Source organism: Prionailurus bengalensis, chromosome A1, assembly GCF_016509475.1.
Source record: "Prionailurus bengalensis isolate Pbe53 chromosome A1, Fcat_Pben_1.1_paternal_pri, whole genome shotgun sequence".
NCBI lineage: Eukaryota > Metazoa > Chordata > Mammalia > Carnivora > Felidae > Prionailurus > Prionailurus bengalensis.
The window spans coordinates 188,852,108-188,862,822 of record NC_057343.1 but is presented as its reverse complement, the minus strand read 5'-3'; the positions used below and the strand labels follow the sequence as shown (position 1 = coordinate 188,862,822).

Below are 10,715 nucleotides of genomic sequence, written 5' to 3'. Positions count from 1 at the left end.
GAGAGAGAGAGAGAGAGAGAGAGACAGAGAATGAGAGAATCTAAAAGAGGCTCCAGGCTCTGAGCTGTCAGTACAGGGCTCCATAGGGGCTGGAACCCATCAACAGGGAGATCATGACCTGAGCTGCAGTGGGAAGCATAACCCACCGAGCCACCCAGGCGCCTCAACATGTATTGCTTTTAACAGTAAAAGTGAAAATAGTTAACATCCTTGCCTCAATAGGAGCCAATCGTAATCTATTTTTTTCTTATTAAAACTTTGCAGTGCCTAGAGTTGAAGAACGTAAACACTAATTTTGATTTTACAGGGCAGTAGGTGAAGGGATAGAAAAGATCAGAGAATGGCCTGAAAGCGAGTAGTCTCTGAATCACCTATGTTTTATTTTTATCTTTTAAAACAATTATTTCAATTTGCTTGGAAGGTTTGAGGCCTGTTTAAAACCACCAGGCACAAGGCATGAGGCTGGCTCAGTAGGTGGAGCATGCAACTCTTGATCTTGGGGTTGTGATTTTGAGCCCCATGTTGGGTGTAGAGGTTACTTAAAAATGAAATCTTAAAAAAAAAAAACCCAAAAAACAAAAACAAAAACAAAACCAAACAGGCACAATCCAGGAAGCATATCTCCTAGAGGAATCATAAAATATGCTGGACAAGAAGGAAGAGTATTTTGTAAGGTTTGGGTTCCTCCTGGAGGATTTTGAGGAGGGTTGTAGGGAAGCAAGGGCCAGTACTAGGTGGGTTGCTGTTTGTAAATCTCAATTAGAATTAACTGGGATTGATTAGGATCTAGGTGCTGTTATAAGGTGAGGGTGATTTACTAATTGGGTAATTCCAATAATAGTAGGGAGTCTGGGGCATCACTGGTGAGAAAGCAGTGATCACACAGAGAGTGGTTTCTAGCATTTTACATTTACTGCATGACCTTTGGAGACCATGCTTCCTGTTGTAGGGGAAGACTGACCCTGGGGAGATAAATATCTTGCACCCAAAGACCTAAGAAGATAGAGAATCCCCACTTTGAAGCTTTAGTACTGTACAGATTGGTTTCGAAATGAACACTTTTGTGTGCTGATGATGTAATATGGAGCTGAAACATTTAGGAGGAGATGCAGGGTGAAAATAAGGGGAGGAGTAGGAATCAAAGAAAAAGGACAGGGAAGGGGCAATAAAGGTATAAATGTTTTTTGTCTTCTTTACCTTCTTGAGTTAGGATCTTTTTTCCTTGAGGCCTAGCTCAGTGTCTAGCATTTAGTTAACATTCAATAAATATTTATTGAACGAATTAATCCTTCAATTCTGGTCCTGAAATGCTGGTCCTGAAATTCTGGTCCTGAAAAAGGGCCAATGAACTGACATATATTGAGAACTGCATCTATGCCAGGTGTAGTGTGAAACCTTTTGTGAAATAATGTAGGCTCAACTGCTCTCTCCCAACTTACCTCCAAGTTAGAATGTATCTGGTGACCTGTGGGGAGTAGGGATTGGATGACACTGGTCAACTTTGGTCTTTTGAATTTATTCCTTTACCTTGTATTTGTTCAATCTGTTTCCATTTACTATAGAAATAGGAAAAGGTCATTAATTTTTCCAAGCATAATTTCTCTCCTTAACTTGGAAATTAGAATTCCTTTTCTGTATTTTTATTATTCCCCAGATCTTTTTCTTATCTTTCTGCCCTCTCCTACCAGGCCCTTCTAGGCAGCTTTGATGACTGTATTGTTGAGATGTCAGAAGTTTAAAATAATCCTATTAAAAATAGAATTTGAAAGGAAACCTGAATTATGTATTCATGAGGATCATCATTTTGTTCATGAGCCAGATTCCTGACGCGGCATCCTAGCCTGAAATGTTAAGGGTTATTCTGCAATTAGGGAATAATCAGTCTATTCTTAATCACAAACCTAAAGGAATGACACAAACATTGCTGTTTGATTTATCTGTATTTACACTGCTTCTTAATTTTTAATTCTGCTCTTCTGGTGTTCCTTAGAGGGAATAAGTTGTTTTCCCCCTCGACTATATGTTTGTTTTTTTCTTTTTTCATACATCTGTTGAAATACAACTGTATGTATCCATAGTTCCTCAGTTATTTTTCTAATGACTGCAATGCCTTTCCTCCAGTACTGCCTCTTCTTTTTTATTTGATCTGGTCAATTTACTCTTTGGACAAATAGTTAATTGAAGACTTTAGGAAAATACTTTCTGTTGCCACTTTGCCTTGACTTTTTGAACCTCACAATCATTTAAGAACTTCCTGGCTGTCCTAGAGTCTCAGGAAAAAAACCCCAAATCTCTGTATCTTGATATCATGATAATCATTTACTTATTGGAATAGAAGACCATATTCACTCCCTTTCTATCTCTGTGAGGAGCATGTTAAAAACACCTACAAATAAAGGTGTCAGCAGGTTTGATTTTTTTTCTTCCCAGGAAGCAAGCTACTAACTTCCCGGAAAAAGCTTTCCAGGCGGTGAGCTAGGAGCTTAGATTCCTCCCATTGGTTCTTCCTGGAGCCCCACCCACGGTTCCGCCTCCTGGGCGGATGAACCAATAGGGGCGTGAGTTGTGGTTTAAACGCCGGGTCTGGCGCGACTGCGGCAGGCTGTCTTGGAAGAGTTTGGCTGTTGGCTCTTACGTGGGCGAACCGAGTGGTCGTGAGTGTTGGGCGCGCGGGGCCCGCGAGGAAGGAGGTGGGCTGGGAGCTGGAGGTGGGAGGACCTGGGGCTTCCCGGGATCGTCACTAGCGCCGAGCTAGGTTGAGCCGCGGACTGGGACCGCGGACGCAGCCCTCGGCAGTTCGATTCTGATGAGTACTAGGACCTGTGCCAGCCCTAAACCGCCGACTCTTCTGGAACTTAGAGCCTCTGACCCAGGCTTCAGGAGTTAAGAGCTGGATTAGGGGCGCCTGGGTGGCGCAGTCGGTTAAGCGTCCGACTTCAGCCAGGTCACGATCTCGCGGTCTGTGAGTTCGAGCCCCGCGTCGGGCTCTGGGCTGATGGCTCAGAGCCTGGAGCCTGTTTCCGATTCTGTGTCTCCCTCTCTCTCTGCCCCTCCCCCGTTCATGCTCTGTCTCTCTCTGTCCCAAAAATAAATAAACGTTGAAAAAAAATTAAAAAAAAAAAAAAGAGCTGGATTAAATGCCTGTTGCCTGAAGAACGGGCTTCGCTGTCTCCTTAGTTCTAGTTTTTGAGTGGCGTGCCCAGGGTAGAAAGTTTGGTTTTTGCTACCTACATCATCGCTTCTCTCATCTTCCTAACCCCCAGGGTCTAATATGTATTTCGCACCCGCAGCTGATCCATAATGGCTACCCTGATCTTTGTTGATAAGGAAAATGGAGAACCGGGCACCCGTGTGGCTCCCAAGGACGGGCAGAAGCTGCGGTCTAAGCCTCGTAAGTAAACGGGCTGCAGTCGGAGTCACCGTTGAGTCCGGAGTCACCAGAATCAATTGTGGGCGTGGCTTGGAGTCGGGAGCGGAGGGGAGGCATCAAGTATTGGGGAATGCTCCTATTGCGATTTGCTTATGTTGGGTTTCTTTTATTTATTTATTTTTAACTCTTTACATGAAAGAGTATCTTAATTAAGTATCTTAAGCGATTATTTAAGAGCGTACAAAACTGAAGTACTGTTAGGCATATGGCCAAGCCACTGTCAAAAATTGGGATTGAGTCTGGGGATGAGAATTAGGCCAAGTTTATACACAGAATCAGTCTTCAAGTTGGGCAGATTTTACTGCCTGAATAATCTTATGGTAAGACTTTTTCTTCAGCAGTCAAAACTTTAGATGGGAGATCTCAGGTTTCAACACCACGTGTAGGCAAAATGTTTGATGCTCAAGCAACCTTGCCTAAAGTTACCAGAAAGGCTTTGGGAACTGTCAACAGAGCCACCGAAAATTCAGTAAAGAACAATGGACCTCTCAAACAGAAGCAGCCAAACTTCTCTGCCAAAAAGGTAAGTGTTGGCTGCAAACTGGTTGTCTAAACACTTTAGCACTTTTGACTCTTAAAATGACTATAGGCACCCTACCTTTCTTGTGAGTAGAAGGAAATATAGGCTACCAAACCCCGATTAGCAGGAGGGAATCCTGTTCTCTTTGTGGACTTCCTCTGTGCCTCAAGATTAGAAGTCTCACAAGCAGCTGGTGAATGTTGTTGCCTCACCTGCTCTTAACTAGTGTTGAAGCAGATTGGTTGGTGCTATCTGCTTACAGATACAGAAAGTACTGAGAGGGAGGGTACTTTGCAAGAGGTCACATAGCTAATATAATAGCTCATGTGCTGCCACCCTCCTCCCAGTCTCCTAGAGTGAGCACCAGGTACTCTACTTTGCAAACATGTTGACCTTTGTGTGTGTGCATGAGTAGCAGGTCAGTGCATCCCAGACTAAGAAGACTTTGCGGTGAAAGATGACTTCAGCATGTAGATTAACACTTTATTTGAATAATTGTCTTAATGTATATTAGGAGGAACACTAATAATTTAGATCAAAATAAAACTTGTAATGTGGTTTAGGACAAGATATGTTTTTTATTTTTATTTTTTTAAATGTTTATTTTTGAGAGAGAGAGAAGGGGAGTGGCACATAGTGAGAGGGAAACAGAGAATCCCAAGCAGGCTCTGAGCTGCCAAGACAGCCTGATGTGGGGCTTGCACCCACAAACCATGAGATCATGACCTGAGCCGAAATCAAGAGTCAGATGATGCTTAACCGACTGAGCCACCCAGGCGCCGCCAAGATGTCTTTTTTAAAAACTAAGTTGAGTAAGAAATGTTAAATTCAAGTATTGCAAGGCTATGACAAAAATAATGAGAATGTGACGTAGCACTGAAGTGTGGGAAACCCTACTTTAGAGATTTCCTCTAGGGGGTGCCTGGGTGGCTCAGTCGGTTAAGCATCTGACTCTTGGTTTTGGCTCCAGTCATGATCTCGGGGCTTCTTGGGTTCAAGCCCCTCATTGGGCTCTACGCTGGCAGCATGGTTCTCTCTACCCCTCCTTCCTCCTGTCTCTAAATAAATTAAAGAAAATATTTAGTATACACATACGATGTAAGATTAAATCAATAATACGTAGGTTTCTGCTTTGGCCTATTGTAGACTGCCTACCTGCCCAATTTAGGCTAGAGAATTATACAGACTACTAAAGTCCTTGACTGTCTTTTGTTGGCTCTTACCCAGTGTGTATTTCAACTTAATATTAACTAAGCAAATAAATCAGGTGACACTGATGGAAACACAAATGGAAAGCACACTTCCAAAAGCTAAAAATGGCTTCTAGGATTAATTTCTATTTGGGTGACTCCTGCCCATTTTCTGTGTCAGGTTGAGTGATCGAGTTGATTAGCTCTGAATTAACTCTGTATTCTTGGTAACTTAGGCTGAGAGTTGCTGATACTTAAATAACAGACTAAACTCTTTAGCCGTGCTACTAGAATTGCTTGCTGAATTGTATTTGTATGTAATTAATGAGAACTAAGGATTACAGTTGCTTAGAAGTCCGTGTGAAAGTGGTGAAGCAGTCACATGTCTGGAAGACTTATGATCTCTTGTACTAATCTATTGACAAGGTTTCCACTCTCATTCATATGTTCTTGGGTGGTTTTAGGTAACTGAGAAGACTGTCAAAGCAAAAAACACTGTTCCAGCCTCGGATGACACCTATCCTGAAATAGAAAAATTCATTCCCTTCAATCCTTTAGGTAATATTTTTTTTTTTTTTTGTATTACAAAAATGCTTTAGTCTTGAGTTTCTCTTAGAATCCTGTTCAGCTCTAATTTGTTATGAATAGACCTCTGACCCCAAATTGTAATAAGACTCTCTGAATCTGGTCTTTGCACAAATGTATTTGGTGGTGGATTTCTTTGTAAGGAACCTCTGAGGTCTGAAGGGGAATTGGTGCGAAGGTGTGGAGAACATTGTTCCCTACCTCAAAAACTTCCCACATAAGGGAGATAAGATGTGTTCACTAATAGTGAACAACTGTAAAGTGGACATTATTCCTGGCAAGGGTTTTTGAAAGTGGGTTTTATGTCGAGTTGAACAATGTCTGAAAAAATCCACATAGTCTGTGAAAATGTGTTTCTACTCCTTCAACCTGCTATGTGAATCAAGTATTTTCTGTTACAGAACCACCTTTTCAAGCTTTTCCCATTTGAGGAGAGGCTACTGTATCCAGGCTTTGGGTGCAGTGGTTAACAAAGACAGGTCCCACCCTGAGGGAGCCCATGATTGGGAGGGAAACCCCAAACGAATCCTCTCACTGTAAGTGAGCAAGGAGAAAAACCGGTCCCTTAGGGGGAACTGAACCTCACCTGGAAGAGTGGGGAAGGTTTCTTTTAGGAAGTGACAGAAGTTGAGTTTTAAAGGCTATCTGGGGATAGCCAGGTGAAGAAGGGGAAGGGCAGGGCAAGAACACAACCCAGAAGTGTGTGCAGAGATCCTGAGGCAGAGCTGAGGACTGGAGGGGTTCTGGGAAATGAAGGCAGAGAGAAGGACAATACGGATGAAAGGATGAAACTCGGGAAGGTCACACAGAGCCTTCTGCATTTCTGAACTGGAACTTTCGGCCTTTCATCCAAAGGCATTTAGTCATCCTGTACACATCCAGCTTGTCCCTGGCTTTTATATAATACAATTCTGCAGTTAGTGTCCTCGAAATTGTACTGTGAGTTTGTGAGGATAGCTGGAGAGTGGACTTGAAGGATTGCTGAGTCATCTCAAAGGGGAGGTGATTAAGTTTTGATACAATGTAGTGCTTCCATGCTAATGATTACAATTCAGCCATTAAGGAAAATGGTGAGGTAGATTTATGCATATTGATCAAGAAGGATGACTACAATATGCTGTGTTTGAGGAAAGAGCTACTAAGTTGCCCCCCAAAATAGCATAAATTACTGAACCCACCTGCAGTGGATGAGGATGCCTGCTTCCCCTACAGTCTCTAACGGCAAATGTTTAAAAACTCTTAACCTTATCAAAAAGGCAGTGGGTATCTCATGGTTTTAAATTGGGGTGCATGTCCATGTAGTGAGCATATTTGATCATTGGCCTTCTATAGTTTTTTTTAACTTCCTGTTTGTATCTTTGTTTTCCTTTGATAATGACTTTTTCAGCAGCTTTTGTGGATAAAGGAGATTAGCTTTATTAGGTTGCAGACTTTTTCTTCTGGAGTCTTTTGTCTGTTTATGGTTTCCTTTATAATTCATTGGTTTCAGATTAAGTAGTCACCATCCCGCAGTTCCTTTTTAACTTCTGGGTTTTAGCAGTCTTGGAAAGAGTAGGGTAATTCCTAGTATTTAGGCTTTAGAGAAGTTTCAGACTAGAGAAAATAATGGTTCTCCCCCATCTTTGTTCTTTTGAGGAAATGCTAACCCCCTTGAAAAAAGGAAAGACTCAATATTTAAATTCTAGTTTAGTTACTGTCAAGAAAAATCTATTGTATTTTTTTAATTAAAATTTTTTAGGGGCACCTGGGTGGCTCAGTTGGTTAAGCATCTGACTCTTGATTTTTGCCTTGGGTTATGATCTCATGGTCTGTCCTGGGATTGAGCCTCCATGGTCAGTCCAGCATGGAATTGGCTTGGGATTCTGTCCCTCCCTCTCCCTCTGGCCCTCCCTCACTCGTGTGTGCTTTCTCTCTCTCTCTCCCCTCTTTCAAAATTACTTTAAAATTTTTAATTTTTTTGATCTCCATGCCCAACGTAGGGGTCATACTCATGACCCTGAGATCAAGAATTTCATGCTCTACCAACTGAGCCAGCCAGGTGCCCTAAGAAACATCTTTTTGAAATAATTCTAAGAAGTAAGACACTTGGATTATAAAGAGTGTTACTTAACACAATGGTTCTCGATTTTTTTTTTTTTTTTTACATCTGTGACCACTCTTAAAAGTTAGTGAAGACCCCAAAGACCTTTTGTGTGTTGTTTAAATATCCTGTATTGGGAATTAACACTGATTAAAAAAAACCAAACCCTCAAAAAAAAAACCCCATTATGTAACTTTTTTTTTAAACATTTCTAAAACATCTAGAAGAATGACATGGTTTTATATATATGTATATGTGTGTGTGTGTGTATACATATATTTTTTTTTGGTTTTATATTTTTGAAAACTTGGTTAATTTAGCTTAACATAAAACACCTGTATTGTAAGTCTGCATTCAATCCATTGCATCTCTTGTTTTGGTTGAAGTACATGGAAAAAAATTTGGCTTCCTGAAGATACGTAGTTAGGACAGGGAGGAGCATTTTAATAGTCTTTTTAGATAAGTGTGGAGAGTTCTTTCCTATAACACTAACACCTAACAAGTGGCAATTTCTGAATGTATGGTTGAAATGTGTAATCTGAAACCCTGTCAGTGAACATTTTGTACTCCGAAAATAAAATCCATTGGGCTGTTCTGCATTTAAATGCAAAAATAAAAGATACATTTAATCACGCATTGATCATGTAGAAATGATGATTCACGGGGAAATGTAGATCATCCAAATGTTGAAGTGTTTCATTATGCAATGTCAAATATGCACTCATTAATGTCACCACTGATCTCATTGGAAAAGTGTAATATTAGGAAGTTGTCAAGCTAATGATTACAGATAAGTTTTTCAAAATTCTAGTGTTTTTTTTTTTTTTCCTTGAAATTGTGTATTTTGTCGTTGGCAACAGATACTGTTTTCCTTGAGGTGATGGACTTCTTTATTCCTCTAAGGAAATGTGCTACAAATACCCAAGTCTAAGCAACTACAGTTGGTCTTTCCATTGTTATTTCAACTAAACAGTGTTTCAGGATAAAGGCCTCTAGTTTAGCTTGAAAACCAAATAATGGCACAAATCTTTTTTCTTTGAGCTCACCGTGGTACTTGAGTATGCAGCAGAAGTGCTTTATGGAGTACTTCTCATTTCATCATACAGAATACTAAAAAGACATGTTCTTAAGGGTCGAGAGCTGATAAAATTAATACTTTTTACTGCATGTGGTAAAGTGATATGTGAAGCTGGCATTTTTTACTGCAAGCCAGTGGTATTGAGGAATATAAGGACTACAAAATACAGTTTATTGCTGCTGCCTTGATTTGTGCTAAGGCACAGCAAGCAATTCCATCCATTACTGCTTTTGTACCATCATTGCAAATGTCAGCACAGTGGAAGAATGTGTTAATGTTATTAACAACATATTTTGACCTCATGGACCCACTGAAAGGGTCTCAGATCCCCAGGGGTCCACTGACCACCCTGAGAACCACTGCTCTGATAAAGTGCTTTGTCTTTGTGGCAGATTTTGAGAGTTTTGACCTGCCTGAAGAGCACCAGATTGCACACCTCCCCTTGAATGGAGTGCCTCTCATGATCCTTGATGAGGAGAGGGAACTTGAAAAGCTGTTACAACTGGGCCCCCCTTCACCTCTGAAGATGCCCTCTCAACCATGGGAGTCTAGTAAGTGAACAAGTGTCCTTCTAGAAGAGCTGCAAATTACTTGTGTCATAATACTTTCATTATCGTGGGGGGCAGAGTTGTATGGAAGGTTACCCTACAGGTAATTTCTGTCTTTCAAACTTCAGGGATAGGGTTTCAGAGTAATGAAAACTCTCAATTGGTACTGTTTTCAGTCTCAAATGCCCAGCCAAAATTAAGTCATTCTGGAATGTAGACAGTCTTAGATACAGGAAACAAGATTAAGTTTAGCCTATGGCTTCTTAGATTATAACTTGAAGTATAACAAACTTGCTTGGAATGAGAATTCCAAGTTATATCTAAAGCTAATCTAGAACCAAGACCCCTGAGCACAGTAGCATAGAATGACAAAACCTTACGGCCAAGGTTTGAGGCCTTGGTTCAAACTAGTGATTAAAAACCATCAGTATGTTTTCTATTTGTTCTGATGGGATAGTGTATTCCATTTTATAAGTTAGTGATATTGTTGGCTCTTGTGTGGGTCCTTAAAAACAATAGTTTCAGGCATGTCTAAGATTCATTTCCTAATGAAGATTAATTCTGGGATCTTAGCCACATTCAAAGCAGTGTGTGGGTGTGAGAGTATGTGTATGTATGCATGCGTGCAATGTCTAACTGGGGTGGGGTAGGGATTCAATATGCAAAGGGGAAAATAAGAAGATAAAATTGACAACTAATGTCTATGTTGAGATGGATGATGACCTAAGGGTTTGCAGATATTGAATAAGAAATTCCTGTTTTCTAGATCTGTTGCAGTCTCCAAGCGTTCTGTCGACCCTGGATGTTGAATTGCCACCTGTTTGCTATGACTTAGATATTTAAATTTCTTAGCACTTAATAGTTTGTATGTTTTGTATTAATAAAGAAATTCTTTAATAGACTCTTCCTAATATTGTAGTTGGTTTTCTGTGGAATTTACTTAAAACAGTATGAAAATTAGTGGAAGTGTTTGATAAGGGTCTATCATCGGACAACGGAAGTGTATCTGACTTGAAAAGCTTACCTTAAAACCTTTTGGTTTGTTTTAATCGTGAATTTAGCAGCTGCTTCCCTTCAGAAGCTGTTTTCCTTGAAACATACATCCCTAAATGTGTACTTTATTGCCTTTCTGTGGCTATTAACTAGTGACAGTTATTAGATCTCTTAATTAGAAGAGCCACTTCCAGCTCGTTAAATATCTATTGCTAAGCATTCTTTATTGCTGGTTCTGTTTGGTTTCTAATGACTTTAAATCTCAGTATTCAGTAATCAGAATTTGAAAGG

General features: G+C 40.4%; 1 protein-coding gene across 6 annotated transcripts; it reads left to right on the top strand.

Annotated features, from left to right (window-relative positions):
- Positions 1–2,528: 2,528 nt before the first annotated feature.
- On the top strand, positions 2,529–10,342 carry PTTG1 (PTTG1 regulator of sister chromatid separation, securin). Of its 6 annotated transcripts, none has more exons than XM_043596750.1 (6): positions 2,529–2,654; positions 3,291–3,391; positions 3,772–3,953; positions 5,605–5,698; positions 9,276–9,434; positions 10,198–10,342. In XM_043596750.1, the coding sequence occupies exons 2-6, from the start codon at positions 3,301–3,303 to the stop codon at positions 10,272–10,274; spliced, it is 603 nt and encodes a 200-aa protein (XP_043452685.1). In that variant the 5' UTR covers positions 2,529–2,654; positions 3,291–3,300; the 3' UTR covers positions 10,275–10,342. The 6 variants fall into 6 exon arrangements, with proteins under 6 accessions (XP_043452685.1, XP_043452651.1, XP_043452669.1 ...); XM_043596716.1 differs by having other exon boundaries at positions 3,769–3,953; XM_043596734.1 differs by having other exon boundaries at positions 2,572–2,654; positions 3,264–3,391; positions 3,769–3,953.
- Positions 10,343–10,715: the final 373 nt, after the last annotated feature.

Excerpts from the sequence above, each read along its gene's own strand:
- PTTG1 (XM_043596716.1), top strand. The coding sequence starts at position 3,301 with ATGGCTACCCTGATCTTTGTTGATAAGGAAAATGGAGAACCGGGCACC. Across the intron at positions 3,954-5,604 it reads CAAACTTCTCTGCCAAAAAG|GTAACTGAGAAGACTGTCAA; the intron begins GTAAGTGTTGGC and ends GGGTGGTTTTAG. Across the intron at positions 9,435-10,197 it reads CTCTCAACCATGGGAGTCTA|ATCTGTTGCAGTCTCCAAGC; the intron begins GTAAGTGAACAA and ends CCTGTTTTCTAG.